The 24,086-nt window shown below is 44.9% G+C and overlaps 1 protein-coding gene across 1 annotated transcript in view; it reads right to left on the bottom strand.

The window, feature by feature from the left end:
- Window positions 1-445: 445 nt before the first annotated feature.
- LOC141098402 (toll-like receptor 8) overlaps window positions 446-24,086 on the bottom strand; it is an 84,556-nt gene continuing 60,915 nt past the window's right edge. The window contains exons 2-3 of the mRNA XM_073586159.1: window positions 5,597-5,802; window positions 446-4,240 (exon numbers count right to left, since the gene is read on the bottom strand). Of these exons, the coding sequence (XP_073442260.1) occupies window positions 1,103-4,234 (3,132 nt within the window). The 5' untranslated portion in view covers window positions 4,235-4,240; window positions 5,597-5,802 and the 3' untranslated portion in view covers window positions 446-1,102. The remainder of the gene's footprint in view (window positions 4,241-5,596; window positions 5,803-24,086) is intronic.

Genomic DNA, 24,086 nt, shown 5'->3' with positions numbered 1-24,086 from the left:
CAACTATGGATGCAAGCCACAGCAGCAACTAGTGTATCATGAACCCGCATCTGCAGATGGCCTTACTGCAATTCAGCGCAGATGATCGTGAGGGGTGGTTGAGGCTTATTTAACAATACCCAGAACGCAGAGTGTGAGTTTAGTGAGTGTCAAGTTGAGAGAGCAGAGCAAAAGGTCCAAACCGAGCTAGACCACCAGCAGGCATTAGCCCAACTCTAGAAAGAGCAATCTACCCCACTGAACTGTGAGTCTAATAATATTCACACCTTTTTAACCCAATCCTGAGCAGTTTCCTGTCATGTACAAGGATGTGGATCTGGACACATTTTTGAGGGGCTTTGAAAAGGCCTGCAGACTGTATCAGTTGCCTGATAAACAGTGTGTTCTCCTGCCCAACAATGAAAATTTACAGAAAGTACAGATCATATAAACTGTTCAGTCACTGTAATTTAACCACTAGTAGTTTATTTATATTATTGTCCCATAGTTTTCCATAGTGATGTCCATTACAAAAGATTATCAGGTTATACATTTCTAAAAAGAACAAAGAAATAATGTTTCATAGCAAACAAGTAAGGAAGTCATTTAAACAGGATATTTTGAGATAGAGCTATGTCTACAGTACATACACTTACAAATTACAGTACATAAAGAAAGGAGAAGATGCAAGGCTATAAGGAAGTATGTTAGTGTTGCTGCTTCCACACTTGAGGTTTTATTCGACCAGCGGGTGAACATGAATCTCAACCTGACATGCAAAGCTTATATACAGTAAGTTTTGCTGTTTGAGGAAGTTTGTAATGGTAGAAGCATGTAAAACAAAAAGAACAACACTTACAATAATGTACTTATTTTAAAAACCATCCAATATTATCAGGCTTAACAGCAAACATATACAAAAATATTAATAGTGTCTCATTAAATTAGTATTTGAAAAGGAAATCAATAGATTTGGTTAAATTAAGAGCATTCTTTCACTAAAATAACCATTTCTGTCTTTCAGTTGTTCAGTGCAGGTCTGTCTCCTCCAATATCAGCTGATATTTCATATGGCCAGGACATTTCATACTCCAACATAGCACATTTTATTGATATTTAAAGCTTACATAGCAATATATTCAGTATACATATTATTGTATCTGGTATAGTTTTCTGTCAATAATACACTTTTCATTTTTTGCCAAAATAAAGGTTTTGCTTTAGGATTTTTGGGCCATTCCAAGATGGAACTCTTACAGATTTTCTTTCTGAGTCTCAGGTACTGAGAGTTTTGTAGAACAGGCTGTAAAAGCACAAGGATAATTACATCCATATTCTCATCCATCAGCTTTTGCATGGCCAAATAAAAAGCTGTCCGGAACTTTCCACTTCTTACATATTTTTTTGTGAGAACAAATATTGTCTTTTTACTTTGGTTAATACTTTGAGCAATGTTGTCAATGACGGCCTTTCCTGGCTCCCAGTCTCTTTCTTCTAGGCAGAGAAGTATGTTCTTGCTTCCCTTCTCCTCAATCTCTTCACATAATTCATTATAAACCCAGTCAGTAACAGCTGAATCAGTCTCATCATATGTGATGAAAGCATCATACACGTTTTCTGGAGAGCAGACTTTGGAAAGTTTGAGCCTTGCCTTGCACCAGAGGAATATATGCCACACATCCCAATAAAACAAATGTTTCATAATTGGTAATGTAGTTATTGGAATAATTAACAGTGATGACATTAAAAAGAGTAGCATTTCTAGCAAGTCCAGATTACAGGTATGCATGTCAAAATATACTATTCCCCTTTTCTTCCAGTTATTAGGTGTGGCACAAGTAACATCAGTGGCCAGCCGTGGGATGGTGACGTTATTTTTAATGATCCACTGCACAAGGTCAATTATTTCACAAGTACAATCAAACGGGTTGCCTTTCAGATTTAAAACCTTCAGATAATTATCATTTCCAGACAAAAATATTGACTTATTAATGGACTGAATAAGATTGAAACCCAAATCGAGATGAGTAAGACTTATCGCTTTGACAAGAAAGCTTTCTGCTAGAGTTTGGATTGAGTTGTGATTGATTATAAGCATTTGTAAGGAATTTGTATAATTATTTAAATGTCCCATTATCATTGTTAGCTTATTGTAACTTAGGTCAAGAAACTTCAAGTTATTAAAATACCTCAATTTCTTCCAAGGAAAAAACTCTAAGCCATTATGGTGTAAATACAGCTCTGAAAGGTTTGTAGGTAGGCTTAGAAGGGCGTCATTAGGCATTACCCGAAGTCTATTGTAAGAAATGTCAAGCAATGATAGATTGGTAAATTGCTTAAAAATATCCAAGTAGCGTAAATCTCCCTGTTTCCATAAGACATCCAAGCGATTTCCTGCAAACCTCAATTCTTTCAAAGAATTGCTTTTAATTTCACCCTCAGTCAAAGTAGAGATCTCATTCCAGCTTAAGTTTAGAATTGTAAGCTTGTGAAGATTTTCAATGAAATTCAGATGATGAGTTACACCTTCTACAATAAAATAGTGCCTGTTGTAACTCACATCCAAGACTTCCAACTGTTCTAGTTCTTTAAAAGCATTGTAGGAAGCAAAATCTAGCTTATTGTATGACAAATCTAAATATGCTAGGTTTGGAAAATAAATAAATTCTGTTCCATTTAAATCCTGGCCAATTCCATTGGAAGACAAATTTAAACAAGCAATATCTGAAAATGAATTAAATTCTTCCGGGTCAATGAAGAAAATGCTATTTAAGCTTAAATCTAATGCTTTACCATATTCACTACACTGGGGTTTAACAAGTCTATATAATGGAGTAAGAAATTCTGGAGAAATTCTGGTGTCATATCCTAAACTAAGAGACAATTGTGACTGTATTGGTTTGGACAGACTATTGGAAAATTTCTCCTGGACATTGCTTCTGTTACTGGTTTCAGAAAACGGAGATATTCGATTCTCAGATAAATAAATGATTGATAGATTGGAGAGCTTCGTAAATACTTTAAAATAAACATTCCTAATGAAATTCACTCCAAAGTCTAGGATGATCAAGTTTTTTAGCTGTGTGAGTGGGGCAATGTTCTTAGCAGTAATATCTTTAAATACATAACCTCTTATATACAATTCTCTAAGAGATACTAATTTTGAAAAGTTCTCAGAAATGTTAATATTATTTGGATAAGATCTGAAGTTGTAATTAAAGGATAAGTCAAGTATTTCTAAAGAAGGTAAATAACTAAAGAATTGCCCTGTTGAAATTTCAGTCACTAAGTAATTTAACGCAAGGTCTAAGACTTTCAACTTGGTTGTGTTCTGAAACCATGCTTTTGGAATGGAGCTCAGAGATGTGCTACCTAAATGAAGCATACTAAGGTTTGCAAGATGTTGAAAAGCAAGCTCATGTATTTCAATAGAAGATTTTCCGGGGCATGGTTCACATGGATATGCAGCATTATAACATCGTGGGCAGTTCCCACTCAGAAAAAGAATTTCCAAGTTAACTAGATTTTTAAAGTCATCTTTGTTAATTACTTTTATCCTATTATTGCTTAAGTAAAGTTGCTTCAGAGATGAAGGCAAATCTGGTGGCACAGTGGTTAAATTATTAAATGACAGATTAAGCACATTCAGTTCTGTCAAGTCCAAAAATGATCCATTTTTAATCTCCAATGCACCAGTACACTTATTACCATAATAGCAGTTATGTCCCAAAAATAGTTTTCTCAGATACTTGATGCTGGAGAAACTTGTCCTGTTGACTGAGAAAATGCTATTATACTGAAAACTCAAGATTGTTATACTGTCTGGCAATCCAGGGGGAATTTCGCACAAGTAATTATGGTCTATGATTAACTTCTCCAGTTTTGTCAGGTTGGAAAATGTCCCCTCCCTTATTTCAAGGCCTCTTTTGCAGATATTTGGATTGTCAAGTCTTGACTTTGGATAGTGATTGAAGCTCATGTCTATTATTGTAAGATTCTGCCATTGTTGAAAAGATGATTTATCTATGGTCTGTATTAGGTTTTGTTTCAATAAAAATTCAACAGAAAATGATGCATAGTCACTAGGAGATGGCACTGTTTTCAGACTACGTGCACTGCAGTCAAAGACAACACTGTTGTTCTGTTCTGTAATGGAACATGGAATGGTCTTGTTGGTTACCATTGCATTTGAGAATCCAAGGAAAAAGGACATTATCCCCAATATGAAGCATGCATTAGACAGATGGCTTAACATTTTATCCTGAAAAAAAAATCATTGATTTATGTTAGACTAAGGTAGTAAAAATAGTTAAACATAAAATGTTTAGATTACGGTACTTAAAAGACAAAAATCAAACATATGAAAAAAGATTAGCAAGATTATTTTTTACCACCTACATCCCAATGCAAAATCTATAACAAGGGTCTTAATTTCTATCTGCTAATTATAGTACTTCTTATAATCCATTCAGATATGATGATTACTATGAATGAGTGTCCTTATGAAAGCAGGCTGCTATCATCTGAGAAACAAGCAAAATGCTTCTTCGTCAGGTGAAGTGATTTTAAGTTTGCTTAAAAATATCGATCTTGGCAGCATATTGTCTGGTATTAACAGGACAGGTGTCCGATAACAATGTGAGACTATGCCCACAGAATGATTACCAATCATTCTGTGTCTATGGAAAGTGATGTCAGCCTGTCTAGATAGGCTTTTGCCAGTTGACAAACATGTAGCTGATGGACAGTCATCATTGGTTAGTGTAAACCGAAACTTAATGATTCTTTTCATTTACAAAAAATGAATTCAAATTAGCCAACAATCAGCAAATGAGCACTCATCGGCTTACACATGCCAGCAATTACGCGGTATATGTAGGCCTATAACTCATTATTATCAGCAGCACATTACTGTAAATAGCGTATGTGCTACCTTGGCCACATCAAATCTGGAAGTTCCAGCCCAGTGGCCTGGAATTTCAGCGCTGACGGAAATGATAAGAAGATGTGATGATGTTGAGATGGGGGGTGGTGACAAGCGCTGGGATGGGAGAGTTGAACGTTAAGATGAGTATAAGAACTTTAATTTTTTTTTTTTGACATATGTTTATTATGCTCTGGAATCTTCAGAAAACCCAGAGCATAGTAAGTAACATTCAATTCACAGAGAATAACTTTGATACAAATTACAGTTCCCAGGAAAATATGCTGCATCTGGTAAATTCAAATTTTACCTTATCTGCTCATCGCTACTAACTACTGTACCATTTTATGTTTTCATGCTTGTAGAGAGGTTCTGTATGCTTTTATGTGGCATTATAGAACTTCCAAACAGCTCAAAATTAAGTCCCAGATTTTAATCTAACAGCATATGTGGGATGCTCTGATACATGAATGTCCCACCTCATAAATTCCAGGAATTGAAAGATGTGCTGCTAAGTGTTAATGCTAGATACCAGAGAACACCTTCAGTGGTGTTGTGGACGTCTTCTATTTAACAATGAATTAAAGCTGTTTTGGAGAAACAAGGGTGACTGCACAATATTAGGATGGAGGACTATTGGTGATGATTGGTATGTGAATTATTTTATGGTTCAAAAGGACAAAAAATACTTACAATGAAATATATCACTAAAATCTTTCACTATACATAGAGAAAAGTCCAAATTAAGGTGATAAAGCTCCTGTGTCCAGTGCTTGTGCTTTAGAATTCCACGCAAGAAGTTAGTCTTCAGTGAATGATCACATTGAGTTTAATCTTCCATTACAAGACTTTATGGCAGTGGCATTGTTGATTTAGTCATGAGTAATCTGCATTAAAACCTGGGTAACAAATAAATATTATTATTATTATTGTTGTTAAAGTCTTCATTAATCATGTTAATTACATAAATTACAATAAGATTTTTGTGAGTAATCTTATTATACAAAGGTCTCAGGACCCCTAAAACAGTTTACATAAGCAAAGAAGATGAGACTTAAGGTCCACTTACACTGCAGGATTATCATGAATGAGAGTTCCTAAGAAGCATTATTTTACAATATCCATGTAGTCTAAACACATCGCTGATTTCAAGGTGACCAAGAAAAACTTGTGTTCATTGGGTAAAATTATCTCGTAAGCTGCAAAAATGATCATCATTCTTGGCTGCTCATTGTCCTGTGTAAACAGGACTTGCAGTGCCAAGAACCTGTGCACACTGAACAATTTATTACATATCATTCCATATGGATCAAGTATGGCCTGCCTAAGTGAACAGGCAATTACAAACTACCGATCAGAAAACAAGTTGTTTATTGGTAGTCATATAGTGCCATCAATTGTCAGTAATAACAAGTACACCTTTATTTTAGTCAGGCACATTATTGCACTTTCAAAATCCAATCATGATTAGTGGTGGTTTAACAATAATACAAATTTTTGAGATGATTATTGATATATTTTCATTTAGTTTTGATAGTGTAAGGAGGAAGACCGGACAGCGGGTACCTGCGCAAAGCCAGGTCTGGAACTGTCAGGGCTGCATCCAGTATTGCCAGGGGGAAAGAATGGGGAACCCGACAGGACCCATGACCTGGTGAGAGGGGGCGTGGCGAGACCCAGGAGAGAGCAGGAAGCGTGGGAAAAGAGCAGGGAGAGGAAGCAGGTGTGTGCCGTGCTCTGTGGGGAGAGAGAGTGGAGCTGAGACCTGGTAGAGGTTACGTGAGGGTCCCGCAGAATAAGTGAGCGCGCAGAGCTTCAGGTGCTCTGGAAGACAGAGTGCGGTGCTCACATCGAGAAGCGAGTGCTAGGTGCACGACCGTGAAGTCTATTCCCCCTTGCTGACAAGCGTGCTGCATCTAGGGGCTCAATGGACAAAACTGGTGACCGTCCGTTGCCACCAGGAGCTAGATCGTGTGTTGGCGGGTTACACCTGAAGACGCCGTGCCAGCCGTAGCTGGTATTACAACTCTCATCAGACTGCATGCAATGGAGGAAAAGAGAAGTCACAACAAGTGGAGTTTAATAACAAGACTGTTGTGTTATACCAAAATTCTTTTGTTAATCACCTGTTGCCTCCCTGCCAGGAGTTCATTATTGTTATAAAGTAAACTGCATTGTTGTTAACCCTTGCTCTGCATTCCCCACATTACTACATCCCTGTACCTGCTTACATTTGGTGTAGTCAGCAGGATGCAGTCTACGAATGCAGAGGCAGCAGACCAATCGGTCTAGAGTGCCCCGAGGTCCAGCTTGCCACTGGGGGCCATTCTCAGCAATCTCCCAAAATTCACGAGGACTAATTTAATACTGTGGGACTGGACTGAGCTGGTTATAAGCATTTTGAGGATGGATCTTATGGCCCCTACTATGCAAGCAGAGATTGCTGTGATGGCCCTGGACAAGCAGGCTAGATGTTTCGCCCCCCTTCATGACCGGGACACTCTGAGCAAGGTGTTCCTGATTTTGGAAGAGATGCATGGGGATCCTACCAATGTCAGGGAATTGCGGCTGCAATTGTCTCGCCGTGTCAGTGAGAGGGGGAGTCAGTGACTCAATACGTTAATGAGCTGCAAGAGGTACACGCTCATATCGCCAAACAGGATGATGTGGGGGCAATAGGACTGGGACCTCCTGATGTGATATTGAGGGATCAGTTTGTATCGGGCCTCAGGGACGCTTTACCAAGCCTTGCAGAAGCACCTGCATGCCAAACTGCGTATGACCTTCTTAAAAATTGGGGTGGAAGCACGCACGAGACAACAGGAGACAGCAGCCTTGGCAAGGTTGGTTAGGAGCAATGAGGCACCCACCTTGCCCATGGCTAAACCAGAATGGGCCTGAGAGAACCGGAAGGAAATAAGGGAAATGCGGGAAGAGTGGTCCAGCCTCAGAAGAGCTCCCACTGTAGCTCAAACTATGCACAGAGACTTGAGTGACTACAAGTCCCGCTTGCTCATTGAATATTGCCAGGGAATGGGACAATCCCACATAGAATGGAATCCGACTTGCTTCAAGTATGGTAATCCCAGACACTATGCCCAAGGGTGTGCGAGATGGGGCAGTCCCTACCTAAGGCAGCTATTAAACTAGTGGGCTCCATGGCTGGGGGATGCCACCCGGAGCCTGAGAGTTCAAGGAGGAGACAGGGTAGTCCCATAAGTTTAGTTTCTATGAGTCCTCCTGTCTGGGCTGAGGTGAATGGGCGAGCTGTCCGCTGCTTGATCGATACTGGATCACAAGTGACCACCATGCCAGAAGCGTATTTTAGATGTTATTTTCCCAAAGTGACGTGGCCAGAGTGGGGCCTGGTGATCAGGCTGACGGCAGCCAATCAGCTGCCCATCCCGGTCACAGGGGGGTCTGGATGGAGATTAAAGTGTGCAGCAAAGATGTGGGCCAAAAGTGAGTCATATTGGTCGCTGGAGAGGCTGGCAATGGTCCTGTGGTGACTCTAATGGTGAATGTACTGAAAGAAATTGGAACTCTCCTGATCAGTTCCAGTTCCAGTTCCAGATCAGTTCCAGTTCATTTGCACAAGGAAAGACTAGAAGCAATGGGATGAAACTGAATGGGAGGAGACACAGATTAGATATTAGAAAAAACTTTTTGACAGTTAGAGTGATCAATGAGTGGAACAGGCTGCCACGAGAAGTGGTGAGTTCTCCTTCAATGGAAGTCTTCAAACAGAGGCTGGACAGACATCTGACTGGGATGATTTAGCGAATCCTGCTTTGAGCAGGGGGTTGGACCAGATGGCCCAGGAGGTCCCTTCCAACTCTACGATTCTATGATTCTATGATTCAGTGAGCCGCAAGAGGCCTTTCTGGACCGTTAGAGCCCGCGAATCCCCCAGAGAAAGGTATTTCAGCAACTGATACGGGCTGCTTATGCCCAGGAAAGGAAAGTTCTAGGATAGGTCATGGTTCCTGCAGCTGCTAAACTCATTCTACTGAAGTCCAGGTATAGCCAACTTTGGTGGATCAGGTACCCCCAGGACTCCTTGTCGCTCGAACATTAGCCACAGTCCATGATGGTAATGTTGTAGTGCGGTGCGTCAACTTGGGAGAAGATAATCTCACCCTCACACTGAAGCGTGAAGTGACGCAGATACTGGGGATGCTGCAGGAATTGATGCAACCAGAGGCCGTACAGTTGGCAGTAACGCAAGGAGATCCATGGACCCTAGCTGTTACAATGACACTGGAGCATCCGCCTGGGAGCTTGAAGGAGGGTCATCGAATCTTGGAGCAGATGCGGGCTGAATTTACGGGACTGTTACCACAGCAGGTACAACAGGTGGATGCTGTACTGGAGCACTACCAGGTCTTCACTCGCCATGAAGATGACTTCGGGTGCACCCAGGCTATTGCTCACGAGATTTCCACAGGAAATGCTGCACCAGTCCAGGAAAGATATCGACAGATACCACCTCAGATGTACAAGGAAGTGAAGGAGATGCTGGCTCACATGTTGCAAAGCGGAGTCATAAGGGAGAGTCAGAGCCCGGGGCAGCTCTTATTGTTCTAGTTTGGAAGAAAGATGGGACCCTGTGATTCTGTTTTGATTGAAAAGATAGCAGTTGTGCAAAAATGTCCCACCCTGAAAACAGTGAAAGACGTTCAGGCCTTTCTGGGACTTACCGGGTACTACCAAAGGTTTGTAAAGAATTTCACCCATCTCACTATTCCGCTGCTGGAACTACAAAAGGGAGTGCCATCTGGTTCAAAGACTTGAGCTATCCAATGGGGAAGCAGCCAGGAATATGCCTTCAGAGCCTTGAAAATTACCTTGACAGAGGCCCCAGTACTCACTTATGCGGATTTCTCACAGCCCTTCATCCTTCATACTGATGGAAGCCTACATGGTCTGGGGACTTTTATATCACAAATGCAGGAAGGGAAAGAACGAGTGATAGCCTATGTGAGAGAGAGATAGAGAAAAGCTGAGACCTGGCAGAGGTTACTTGAGGACCCTGCAGAACCAGTGAGCGCGCAAAGCTTCGAGCGCTCGGACAGATAGTGTGTGGTGCTCACATCGAGAAGCTAGTGTGAGGTCCAGGATCGTGAGGTGTATTCCCCCTTGCTGACAGATGTGAGGTGGAGCACACAACAGGTAGAGATTTCTACGGCATTACCCACTTTGGATTTACATAAAAATGGACTGGGGGCTCAACGGGCAAAACCGGTGACCGCCCGTTGCCGCTAGACTCTAGATAGTGTGTTGGCGGGTTACGTCTGGCATTACAATCTCATCAGACTGCATGTTATTGAGGAACAGAGAAGCCACAATAAGTGGAGTTTAATAGCAAGACTGTTGTGTTATACCATAATTCTATTGTTAATCACCGGTTACCTCCCTGCGAGGAGTTCATTATTGTTATAAATTAAATCGCATTTTTGTTAACCCTTGCTTTCCCTGCATTACTGCATCCCTGTACCCGCTAGCAATAGCACATTTGTAAAAGCGATAATAGTCATGTGTGTTGTTACTTTCAAAATAGCTTTGCAAAAACTAATAGTATATTTAAGACTTTGGTTTTACATTAGTAGCTAGAGATGACTGAATAAATCTTTTGCAAATTGACTTAGATTCAAATTACTTGAAACTTTCAGGCCCCAGCATATTCAAAAAATGTTTGATTTTGCATTGACGGCAAAAAAAAATGCCCTGAACCATTTCACACATTGCTGAAGATTGCAGGCTCACATGACTTCAGAAGCAGCCATGTGGGCTTCCTCATAATGCCTTTCAGCCATCACATCTACGGTCAAGCACAGACAATCAGGTGGGACTGTCATAGACATTAGAACAGATGTAGTCAGAGAAAGCAGGGGCCATTTTCAAGCCTAGGGATAGAAGGTCTGGGAGCACATATCCTTATTCAAGATAATGTTAGTAAGGTCTAATTTCAAGTGTAGTGTAATAATTCAAGGATTAAAGAACTTAGAAAATGGAACTAGTAATTTCAGTCCCCAAATAAAAGTAGTGAAGTTCAAATGCTAGGAAGGTGCTGTACCTGCAGAATCTATGGGAATGGGAATTGATTAATCCATGACACGCTTCAATTCCACACCTTAATAACACCATTTTTATTTCATTCATTCAGCGAGATTCTCCAGGGACTAAGTCCCCATGTCGGGCCAATGAGCATGCCCGTGGAGTGATCTCCCATTGGAGATCGAAGGTCACGTGCTCAGGTCCTGCTCCTGTTCGTATTGGCCCATCGGAGAAGCCAGGAAGGTCCCGGACACTCGCGGCTATAAAAGGTTCGCATGGCCACTCGGCCATGCACTAGGATAGACTGTATTTGCAGACTATGTGGAGTGAGTGATGTATGCACGTATGAATGTCTCTGGTGAATGACTCATTAAGAAACCCCTACCCTTGGTACGCATGTGTTGTGCAGCCTAGCATGCTAGCGCCCAGGCTTAGGCGTAGGTAGGTCAGAGGTTGAGTCAGGCATCTGTCCTCACCAGGGACTCGGCATGCCTCAGTGCACGTGCTCCACACTCCATAGCCAGCGTCTATAGCAGCGCTCACGGCAGCAACGCCGTGCGCTCAGTGGGCCTAGAGGGACTCTAACCCATGTCCTTGGGGTAGAGTTCTGTGGCCGTACACTGTGCGCTCTTTTGGCCAGGCTCTGTGAGCTAAACAGGCTCCGGCATCTACGTTCAGCGGTTGTGCGGCTCTGTGCATTAACAGAGTTCGCTCCTGTTCACATTGGGTGACGTAACCCACGTGTGACTGTTTTCACACCACTTAATTCTTCCGCCATTATCTAGGAGCAGTGTACCACCTCTGCACGGAGGATCCCGGGCTGCGAACGCACCTACTACTATTTTATAATCTGGTGCGTTCCGCCAGCCCTATCATTATCCTAGCGCCAGGGTCTGGCTAGTAATGGTGGACGAACAACGATTGCATAGGTACATCCAGCAGCTGGAGGGTAGGTTGGCAGCGCTAGAGCGTTCCACCTCAGCTGCGGATGTTACCTTGATCGCTGTTCAAGCAGCTACAGAGGCTGTTGCCCGTGTCTCCACGGCCAGTCCTGCCCCGACCTTGTCCCACCTCCCACTGCCCGAGAAGTTCTCGGGTGATAGTGCTTCTTGCAGGGGTTTTGTGAGTCAGTGCTCCATTCACCTGGAGTTGCTGGCTACACGATTTCCCTCTGAGCGGGCCAAGGGGATTTATCATCTCCCTCCTGTCAGGCAGGGCCTTGGAGTGGGCCACCCCGCAGTGGGAGCGCGGGGATCCCCTGGTACAGAATGCCACCCATTTTCTGGTCACTCTGAAGCAGGTGTTCCTGGGACCTCGGGTCACGCACGATACCGCACTTCAGTTGCTGGCCCTAACCCAGGGTTCTTCTCTAGTCAGCCAGTATGCCATCCGCTTCAGAACTCTGGCCTCAGAGCTGGACTGGCCAGATAAGGTTCTCATACCTATATTCTGGAGAGGCCTGGCTGGTCATGTCATAGACACCCTGGCCACCAGGGAGGTGCCCATCACTTTAGAGGAGCTCATTACGGTTTCCACCCTAATTGACATTCGCTTCATTGAGCGAGGGTTGGAGTGCTTCAGGTCCCGCCAACGATATAAGTTGGCGCCGAATTTTGCTGGAACGCTGGAACCCGCCCGGTCAGCCACCCGAGCCTCCAGAGGCCATGGAGGTGTCCCGCACGGGGTCCAGGGTCCGGTCCACGCGGGTACCTCCAGTCTGCTTCCGCTGTCGGCAGACTGGGCACCTTGCTAACCAGTGCCCACAGCGGTCGGGAAACGCTCCCGTCTAGTGGTTATCAGAGGGGGCCTACTAGACACCGCGACTTTCTCCTCCAAGCTCCTGTTTAAAGGGGCGTTAGAGTTCAATTCTTCCACTCTGATTGTGGAGGTTTGTGTGGACTCTGGGGTGGAGGGCAATTTCATGTCATCTGCCTTCGCCCAACAACACACAATCCCCCTGGTCTTGCTACCTCAACCAGTCACCATCAGGGTGGTGAATGGGGCGACACTTCCGTCCCAAATCACCCACCAGACGGCTCCACTGAGACTCTCACTGTCTCCTTCTCATCAGGAGATGCTGTCTCTCCTTGTGATGCCCGAAGGTATCGACCAGGTCCTCCTAGGGGTTCCCTGGTTATGATCCCACTCTCCCCACATAGAGTGGTCTTCGGTAAAAATCCTCGGTTGGAGCAAATCCTGCAAGGGAAGGTGTCTGAGGGACTGCGTACAGGTCGCTACTTCTGAGGTTCCTGCAGATTTCTCCTCGCTTCCCAAGCCATATCAGCAGTATGCAGACGTTTTCTCCAAGAAGGCGGCAGAGACCCTTCCGCCGCACCGCCCTTACGACTGTCCTATTGACCTCTTGCCCGGTGCTGAGCCTCCCCGGGGTTGAGTATATCCCCTATCTCTCCCAGAGACAGAGGCCATGTCTCAGTATATCTGGCAAGAGGATTCATTAGGAAGTCGGTGTCTCCGGCAGGAGCGGGATTCTTCTTTGTCCAAAAGAAGAATGGAGAATTATGTCCGTGCATTGATTACAAGTATCCTCTGCCCCTGATATCGGAACTGTTTGATAGGCTACGGGGAGCGAGAGTGTTTACTAAGCTTGATCTGCGGGGAGCCTATAACCTGATTCGCATCTGTGAGGGGGATGAATGGAAGACGGCTTTTAACACCAGAGACGGGCACTATGAGTACCTGTTGATGCCCTTCGGGCTATGTAACACCCCAGCCGTCTTCCAAGACTTTGTGAACGATATCTTCCGGGATATGCTTACCACCTCGGTAGTAGTCTATCTGGACAATATTCTCATTTACTCTCCAGACATTGACTCCCACCAGAGAGATGTTCGCAAAGTTTTCGATCTCCTGCGGGCCAACTCTCTTTATGCCAGATTGGAGAAATGTGTGTTTGAGCAGGAGTCCTTGCCATTCCTGGGCTACATCATCTCAGCCCAGGGTTTGGCCATGGATCCTGCCAAGCTACAGGCGGTGATGGATTGGCAGGAACCCCATTCTCTCAAAGCGGTGCAGCGCTTTATGGGGTTCATAAATTACTATTGCCAATTCATCCCCCATTTCTCAACTTTGGTAGCGCCCTTGGTAGCCCTCACCAAGAAGGGTGCAAATCCCAAACTGTGGTCGGAGACTGTCTCCAAGGCCTTCGCCTCCATTAAATCCCACTTCGCTAGCGCTCCCATTCTACATCGCCCAGATGTAGATAAGCCCTTCATTCTTCTCTAAGACCTTCACACCGGCGGAGAGGAAATATTCCATCGGGGACAGGGAGTTGCTAGCAATGAAGCTGGCCTTCTCAGAGTGGAGACACCTCCTGGAGGGGGCTCGCCACCCATTCCAGGTGTTCACCGACCACAAAAATTTGGTCTATTTACTGACAGCCCAGCGGCTGAATTCTCGCCAGGCCAGATGGTCCTTGTTCTTCCGATTCCATTTCACACTGAATTTTCTCTCCGGGGAGAAGAACGTCCGGGCCGATGCTCTTTCTCGCTCTGTGGTGTCATCGGAGGAGGAGGAGCCTCGACTGATAGTCCCATCGGAGAGCCTGAGAACCGTGGCACCGGTTGCTCTCGAGTCTGTACCTCCGGGCAAGACTTTTGTCCCTGCCCATCTGCGACCGGAGGTCCTCTCTTGGGCCCATTCATCCAGAGTGGGTGGCTATTTCGGGATCAAACGGACCTCTGAACTCCTGGCGAGGACGTACTGGTGGCCGCATATGGCCCGTGACGTCAGGGACTATACTATATTCAGCCGTGCGTCTCTTGTGCCCAGAATCGGTCCTCTCAGCAGATGCCCGCTGGGTTACTCTACCCTCTGCCGGTTGAGGACAGGCCCTGGGAGATGGTCGGTATGGACTTTGTGGTGGGTCTGCCCAAGTCCAGTGGCAGCACCGTCATTTGGGTGGTCACCGAACATTTCTCCAAGATGCTGCATCTGGTACCATTGTCTCGGCTACCTTCGGCACGGGGCCTGGCAGCGTTGTTTATTAAACATGTTTTCTGCCTACACGGCATGCCGGATAAGATTGTCAGTGACCGGGGTCCTCAGTTTGTTTCTCGGTTCTGGAGAGAGCTCTGTTCTCTGCTCAGCATTGAGCTAAATCTCTCCTCGGCCTATCATCCCAAGATGAATGGGTTGGTTGAGAGAGCCAACCAGACCCTGGTGACATACCTGCGACATTTTGTCTCGGCCAGGCAGGATGATTGGGCATCCTTGCTACCGTGGGCGGAGTTCGCCTTGAAAAACGCTGTGGCCGACTCCACCGGTCAGACCCCATTCCTCTTAAATTATGGTCAACATCCGCGCATCCCCGTGCCCATGCCCGTGTCATCCACCGAATCTAGGGTGGCAGACTGGACATTGGGGATCGCATGCAGGATGCTATCCGGGCCTCCAAGGAGAGAATGAGGTCCTCCGCTGATACTCGCCGGCGCCCTGCTCTGACCTTCGCCCCTGGTGACTTAGTGTGGCTTTCCGCTCAAAACATCAGGCTGCGGGTGGAATCCGCTAAGTTCGCACCATGCTATATTTGCCCTTTCAAAGTCCTCAAGCAGATTAACCCTGTGGTCTACCGCCTGGCCCTTCCACCACACTTGGCTATCTCGGACACGTTTCATGTGTCTCTCCTTAAGCCAGTTCACATGTCCCGGTTTTCTGAGCCATCTGCCGGGACATCAGACCTGTCATCTGACGAGTTTGAGGTCAATGCCATCGTGGGATGCAAGGTGATGCGGGGCAAAAAGTTTTACTTGGTGTATTGGAAGGGTCATGGTCCAGAGGCTCGGACATGGGAGCCGGTGGAGAACATCCACACTCCTCTTCTCATTGCAGAATTTGAGCAGAGTGAGGCCCAGAGAGGGGGGGCCCTAGGAGGGGGAGTAATGTTAGGCGTCGGATTTCTGTCGCTGCACAGCGAGAATCCGAAGCCCTACTTCCAGCGGTCTCCCATTCCTCTACAGCCGCAGAGGAGTTTGCTCAGCAAACTCGTCAGTCCAGGCGCTCTGCCCAGCACAGCTATGGCAATTCATGCTGCTCAGCAGTGAGATTCTCCAGGGACTAAGTCCCCATGTCGGGCTACTGAGCATGCCCGTGGAGTGATCTCCCATTGGAGATCGAAGGTCACGTGCTCAGGTCCTGCTCCTGTTTGGATTGGCCCATCCGAGAAGCCAGGAAGGTCCTGGACGCTCACGGCTATAAAAGGTTCGCATGGCCGAGGTTGAGTCAGGCATCTGTCCTCACCAGGGACTCGGCACGCCTCAGTGCACGTGCTCCACACTCCATGGCCAGCGTCTATAGCGGCGCTCACGGCAGCGATGCCGCGTGCTCAGTGGGCCTAGAGGGACTCTAACCACGTATCCTTGGGGTAGAGTTCTGTGGCCGTACACTGTGCGCTCTTTTGGCCGGGCTCTGTGAGCTAAACAGGCTCCGGCATCTACGTTCAGCGGTAGTGCTCAGTGTCTTAATGTTTGCGTCTTAGGTCATGGGTCTTCCAGCAGAACAATGACCCCAAACATACTTTAAGAAGCACTCAGAAATGGATGGAAACAAAGTGCTGGAGAGTTCTGAAGTGGCCAGAAATGAATCTGGATATAAATCCCATTGAACACCTGTAGAGAGATCTTAAAATTGCTGTTGGGAGAAGGCACCCTTCAAATATGAGAGACCTGGAGAAATTTGCAAAAGAACAATGGTGTAGGAAGAGGGTTTCAAATTTCTGAGGGTTAAGAGGTGTAAGAAGCTTGCTGATGGTCAGAGGAAAGATGGATTGCAGTTATTTAGTCCAAAGTGTGTGCAACCAAATATTAAGTTGAGGGTGCCAATAATTTTATCCAGCCCATTTGTTTTTCTTTGTTAAATTATGTCCAATTTGCCTATTTTCTGTTTTTTGTGTTGTTCCAATACACACAAAGGAAATAAACACTTTTTGCCATGACTGTATATGTAGATACAAAAAAGGTTTTTGTTGCATATTTCTTTTACTTGGCAGCAATACATCCTAGAAGTATTCTGTGGTCTGCTGCCACATTTGTAATTTGTGTACCTAACTTCTGGCATTTGTTGTTATGATGTCTTTTTTGGGCAAGGAGGAATTAATTTGCTTAACCAAAAAGCTTTAAAAACATATTACACCAAATCAAGACATTTAACTGTACAGGTCCGCTTTGGAACACTGTCTCCCCCTGAGATGCTTTTAAGCTGATTTAATGAGCCATTTGAGGTTTCACTGTATTGTTCATGTGTACTTACACGTGCATAGCTTAATCTTTGAGACAAGCATATGCTCCTGGCAGGATCAATCAGGTAGCCCCCCTGGTATACAGGTAAAAGAATGGTTAAAATAGTCTTAGGGTACCGTTACACATAGCGATGCACCAGCGATCCCGACAATGATATGGATCGCTGGTGCATCGCTAAGTGGTCGCTAGTGAGCTGCCACATAGGCTGATCTCACCAGCGACATCGCAGGGGTCGGGGGTCACTACTTACCTGTCAGACGCGGCGATCCTGACATCCTCCCGCCCACGTCCACGCGTCGCTCGTCGTCACAGCAGGAAGCTGACGACGAGAAATGGTCCAGGACCTTCTCGCGCGACCAGCGATAACCAGCGGGGGAGCCGGTCAGAGGTAAGTATCACATGTAGCGATGTCGCTAGCAATATCGCTGCTACGTCACAAAATCGGTGACTTTACAGCGACATTGCTAGCGATATCGCAGTGTGTAACGGGGGCTTTACCTGTATGCATCATTGCTGCGATCTAGTTGTTGAGAAATTGAGCTTTAATCTTTTATGTTAATGATCTCTTCCAGGCTCTGGGGCGTGCAGTGCCTAGAACAAATCTCTGCCTCCTGTTTTCATTATTATACCATCCCTTGCCAGACATGTCACACTGCCTTGTGATGTGCAGCTGTAGTGCCATAATCCCGTGCCTTCACCCTGCACTCTCGCTATTATTCCTACCTTATTCACCCTTTTATGAGCAGTGTCAGCATCCTTCTTTTGCGCATGCCCTTCCATTACCTATGGCAAGAGTATTAGTGTGAAGGTAAGGAATATATGTCACATCACTAGACTCAATCCCAGCAGCTCGAGATTACCTCTAAGGCTATGTGCGCAAGTTGCTAATTTGCCTGCAGAAATTTGTGCAAGGTTTCTGTATCTCTTGGCAGAAAAATGCAGTGGAAAACAAGTGCGTTTTTGATGTTTTTTTCATTCGTTGTTGTAAATCCATAGAGCTAAATAAAGATATCTTATTTTAAAATAAATTGTGATGTCATTTCCTTGTTCAACCTCTTTTTCATTCTCCATTGAAGACTATAGCATCATTACATACCATGTTCAAATGTATAATGTTTACACAGACAAAACAAATATTTATATATGTATGTAATACCAAGCCCGAGGTTTAGTAATGAACAGGTGTCAGTCAGATACTCTCATTAATAAAACGGTACATAAAGAGTTAAATAAAGACACACACACTCACCAGATTATGTAGGAGCATTAACATAATTAACCTACATATGCTGTAACAAAACAGCAACTGTCAGAAATCTATGTGAAACGCAATATCTGTTTATATTTCAAAAACTTTTTTAAAAAATTGCTTGGGTTCCCGCATAATTTTCATAACCAGCAGAGCCAAAGCTGATGGCTGAGGGCTGATATTAATATTCTGGTAAGGAGCCAAAAGGTTCCCAGGCTATTAATATCAGCTCACAGCTGTTTGCTTAGCCTTTACTGGCTAGTTTACAGACGAGCCCCAGAAAAAAGTTGACATGGGGTCCCCCTAAAAAAATCAAACCAGCAAAGGCCAGGCAGACAGCTGAGGGCTGATATTAATAGCCTGGGAGGGGACCATGGATATTGGCACCCCTTAAAGCTAAAGACATCAGCTCTCATCTGTCCCAGAAATGGCGCATGTTATAGATTCTTGCACTTAGCGTCACTCTTCCCACTTGTCCTGTAGCGGTAGCAAGAGGGGTTCAAATGTGTTTGGTTGATGCCACCTTTGTATTGTCAGGTGACATCAAGCCCCCAGGTTAGTAATGGAGAGGCATCTATAAGACATCTATCCATTACTAATCCTATAGTTACATGTGTTGTGAGTTCATTTTCCCCTTCGTCACTGAGGTCTGGTGAACTCCTTATTCTGGTAAAGGAAGGTAATGAGCCTGATTATCAGGCACCTGAGCCTAATGAGGATGACTGGATGAGTGGAGTCACGGACTGGATATAAGGCTGCCGACGCCCTTCTGCCCTGCGGGTGATTTCTCTGTGGACTTCTAGGACACCAGTCTGATTCCTTCTCCTCTAAAGCTAAGTTTTCTGTTTTGCCCATTAGCATCTTTGTTTTGTTTTTTGTTTTCCTTGCTTTTCTGTATTCTGCCATTCCCTGCTGGGGTGAGCTGAATCTCCTTTTGCCTGTAGCTCTGTCTTCAGAATATTCCTGAGTACTGACATAGCTTTTTTGAAGCCTAGCGTCTTCAGGGCCTTTTTCACGTCAGTCTGTTGGCTCTTATTTTCATAGGGTTTTTCATGGATTGCAGACAGCAGCCTTCCTGTCCTTTTCTATCTAGTTAGCTTGGGCCCCGTCTTTGCTCAGTCTATCTTTCTGTCTGTGTTAGTATTTTCATCTTGCTTCACCGTCATTATATGTTGGGGGCTGCCTATTGCTTTGGGGTCTGCTCTGGGGCAGTTTAGATTTCCCCTTTCTTTCTTTAGTCCTATTTAATTCTCCGGCTGTGATCGAGGGGTCTAGGGCATCGTAGGAACCCCCCACGGCTACTGCTAGTTGTGTTGATAGGTTCAGGGGTCTGCAATCCGATAGCTGCCAACTTCTCTGGTTTTCTGGACTTAGCTAGCATTTCTGTTTTTGCCTCCTACGGTGACTCAATCATAACAGAATCACCCACCATACCGCAGATCCTACAGTACTCAATAGCAGGAAAGAATTGTGTTTAAAAAAAAAAAAGGTGTGTGTATATTCTTTCCTCTATATCTCTGAGGCCGTAGGGGGAATTTTTTTTTCTCTCTCAATGGAGATAAAGCAATTGTCTGATCGTGTGGAGCAGCTCGCTGCGGAAGTGCGGGGAATTTCCGCCTACCTTGCTCGTTCGCATGCTGTTGAACCAAAGATCCCTACACCTGATGTATTTTTTGGGGATCGATCTAAATTTTTGAGTTTCAAAAATAATTGTAAATTATTTTTTGCCGTGAAGCCTAACTCGTCAGAGAGCTCCGCGCAGCAGGTTAAAATTGTCATCTCTTTGCTGCATGGCGATCCCCAGGATTGGGGGTTTTCTTTGAAACCAGATGATCCTATTCTGACTAATGTGAACGCATTCTTTCAAGCTTTGGGGTTGTTATATGACGAACCTAATGCTATTGATCAGGCTGAAAAGACCCTGTTGGCATTGAACCAGGGTCGAGATTCTGCAGAGTTGTACTGTCAAAAGTTCCGAAAGTGGGCGGTCCTTACTACCTGGAATGATAATGCCTTGGCTGCTCTCTTTCGGAAGGGTTTGTCAGAAGCCATAAAAGATACTATGGTGGGATTTCCTGTTCCCTCTGGTCTGGACGATTCTATGTCATTAGCCATTCAGGTTGATCGGCGTTTACGTGAACGCAGGATTGCACGAGAGGTGTTGCCACCGGTTGAACAGACGTCTGAACCTATGCAATGTGATAGAGTTTTGTCTAAGGCGCAACATCAGGAGTTCAGAAGGCGTAATAAGCTGTGTTTTTTCTGTGGAGATGCCTCGCATATTATTTCTGTTTGTCCTAAATGAGAGAAACGCTTTGCACACACATTTTCTGTTGGTGGTGTTCAACCTAAGTTTCTTCTGGCAATTACTCTGATCTGCTCCCTGTCCACATTTTCCGCCAAGGCTCTTCAATTTATTTGTACCCGAGCACGAGGCTATGCGGTCCTATATTAAGGAGGCGTTGGAGAAGGGTCATATTAGACCATCCTCTTCACCCTTAGGTGCCGGGTTTTTTTTGTGGCCAAAAAGGATGGTTCTTTAAGGCCTTGTATTGATTATCGTGCCCTCAATAAAATTACTATTAAATATCAGTATCCGTTACCCCTGATTTCGGATCTATTCTCTAGAGTTAGAGGTGCTTGCTGGTTTACCAAGCTTGACCTCAGGGGGGCGTATAATCTTATCCGCATTAAGCAGGGGGATGAATGGAAGACGGCGTTTAATACTCTGGAGGGACATTTTGAGTACCTGGTGATGCCTTTTGGGCTCACTAATGCCCCTTCTGTCTTCCAGTGCATCATGAACGATATTTTCCGAGACTTTGTCGATAAATTTTTGATTATCTATCTGGATGATATTTTGATCTTCTCCAAGGATTGGGGTTCTCATGTGGAACATATTCGGACTGTGCTCCGGATCTTGAAGGAGAATTCCCTGTATGTCAAAGGATCGAAATGCCTTTTTGGAGTACAGAGGATTTCATTTTTGGGATTTATTTTGTCTCCGTCAACTATTGAAATGGACCCGGCCAAGGTACAGGCCATTTATGATTGGGTTCAGCCCACTTCTGTGAAGGCCCTCCAGAAGTTTTTGGGTTTTGCTAATTTTTATCGGAAATTTATAGCAAAATTTTCTAGTATTGCCAAGCCATTGACTGATCTGACTAAGAAGGGTGCTGATGTGTTGAATTGGTCTCCGGAGGCTGTTGCTTCCTTTCAGGAGCTGAAGCAAAGATTTACCTCCGCCCCGATTTTGCGGCAACCTGATGTCTCACTCCCGTTCCAGGTAGAGGTGGATGCTTCTGAGATTGGTGCAGGAGATGTTTTGTCCCAAAAGGATCCTGTAACATCTAAAATGAATCCCTGTGCTTTCTTTTCCCAAAAGTTCTCTCCATCTGAACGTAACTATGATGTGGGGAATTGGGAACTGTTGGCCATGAAATGGGCATTTGAGGAGTGGAGACATTGGTTGGAGGGAGCTAAACATCAAGTTGTGGTCCTCACTGACCACAAGAATTTGATTTACCTAGAGTCGGCTAAACGCTTGAACCCTAGACAGGCTAGGTGGGCCTTGTTTTTTACACGTTTTGATTTTGTGGTCTCTTTTCTTCCTGGAACTAAGAATGTCAAGGCAGACGCCCTCTCTAGGAGTTTCTTTGCTGATTCTCCTGTGGTGACCTAGCCTGCTACCATCTTAGGAGAAGGGGTAGTTCTTTCTGCCATCTCGCCCAATTTGAGATTTGCTCTGCAAGAGTTCCAGGAGGACAAACCTGACCGTAGTCCCAGCGGAAAGTTGAATGTTCCTGACCAGTGGAAGAAGAGAGTGATGTCTGAAGTTCATTGCTCTGCATTGGCTGGTCATCCAGGTATTTTTGGTACTAGAGATCTGGTGAGTCGCTCTTTTTGGTGGCCCACCTTGTCTCATGATGTCAGGAATTTTGTGCAGTCCTGTGGGACTTGCTCCCGGTCTAAATCTTGTTCTCGCTCTAGTGGGTTGTTGATGCCTTTGCCGGTGCCCAGGAGGCCATGGACCCATATTTCAATGGATTTCATCTCTGATATGCCGGTCTCTCAAAGAATGACTGTTATTTGGGTGATTTGTGATAGGTTCTCTAAGATGGTTCATCTTGTACCACTCCCTAAGTTGCCATCTTCCTCTGAGTTGGTGCCCCTGTTTTTGCAACAGGTGGTTCGCTTACACGGGATTTCTGAGAACATTGTATCTGACAGAGGAGTTCAGTTTGTGTCTAGATTTTGGAGGACTTTCTGTTCCAAGCTGGGAATTCAGTTGTCCTTCTCCTCTGCTCTTCACCCTCAGACCAATGGGCAGACAGAGAGAACAAACCAGACCTTGGAGTCGTATTTGAGATGTTTTATTTCCGCTGATCAGGATGATTGGGTTTCATTTTTGCCCTTGGCCGAATTTGCTTTAAATAATAGAGCTAGTTCTGCCACTTTGATGTCACCTTTTTTTTGTAACTTTGGGTTTCATCCTCGATTTTCTTCAGGGCAGGTGGAGCCTTCTGCCTGCCCAGGTGTTGACACTGTGGTGGAGAGAATGAACCAGATCTGGGACCAAGTGGTGGATAAGTTATCTCTCTCCCAGGAAAAGGCCCAGCGGTTTTCCAATCGACATAGGACCATTGGTCCCCTGTTTAAGATTGGTGATATGGTGTGGTTATCATCAAAAAGTATTGCTATGAAGGTGGCTTCTCCTAAGTTTAAGCCTAGATTTATTGGACCTTACAAGATTTTGGAGATTATTAATCCGGTCTCTTTTCGTTTGGCTCTTCCTGTCACATTTAAAATCCATAATGTGTTCCATAAGTCCTTGTTGAAGAGGTTTGTTGAACCAGTTGTTCCTGGGGTGGCACCTCCAGACCCTGTATTGGTTGAAGGTAACATGGAATATGAGGTAGAGAAAATACTGGATTCCCGTCTGGCTAGACGGAGACTCCAGTATTTGGTTAAGTGGAAGGGTTATGGTCAGGAGGATAATTCCTGGGTCTCTGCCTCTGATATTCATGCCAAAAGATTGGTGCATGCATTTCATCGGGCTCACCCTGATCGCCCTGGTGGCGTGGTTGAGGGTTCGGTGACCCCTCCTCAAGGGGGAGGTACTGTTGTGAGTTCATTTTCCTCTTCGTCACTGAGGTCTGGTGAACTCCTTATTCTGGTAAAGGAAGGTAATGAGCCTGATTATCAGGCACCTGAGCCTAATGAGGATGACTGGCTGAGTGGAGTTACGGACTGGATATAAGGCTGCCGACGCCCTTCTGCCCAGCGGGTGATTTCTCTGTGGACTTCTAGGACACCAGTCTGATTCCTTTTCCTCTAAAGCTAAGTTTTCTGTTTTGCCCGTTAGCATTTTTGTTTTGTTTTTTGTTTTCCTTGCTTTTCTGTATTCTGCCATTCCCTGCTGGGGTGAGCTGAATCTCCTTTTGCCTGTAGCTCTGTCTTCAGAATATTCCTGAGTACTGACATAGCTTTTTTGAAGCCTAGCGTCTTCAGGGCCTTTTTCACTGTCAGTCTGTTGGCTCTTATTTTCATAGGGTTTTTCACGGATTGCAGACAGCAGCCTTCCTGTCCTTTTCTATCTAGTTAGCTTGGGCCCCGTCTTTGC

Source organism: Dendrobates tinctorius, unplaced genomic scaffold (genome assembly GCF_039654945.1).
Source record: "Dendrobates tinctorius isolate UK_male_01 unplaced genomic scaffold, ASM3965494v1 ptg000091l, whole genome shotgun sequence".
Lineage (NCBI taxonomy): Eukaryota > Metazoa > Chordata > Amphibia > Anura > Dendrobatidae > Dendrobates > Dendrobates tinctorius.
This window is presented reverse-complemented; position numbering and strand designations above follow the sequence as displayed.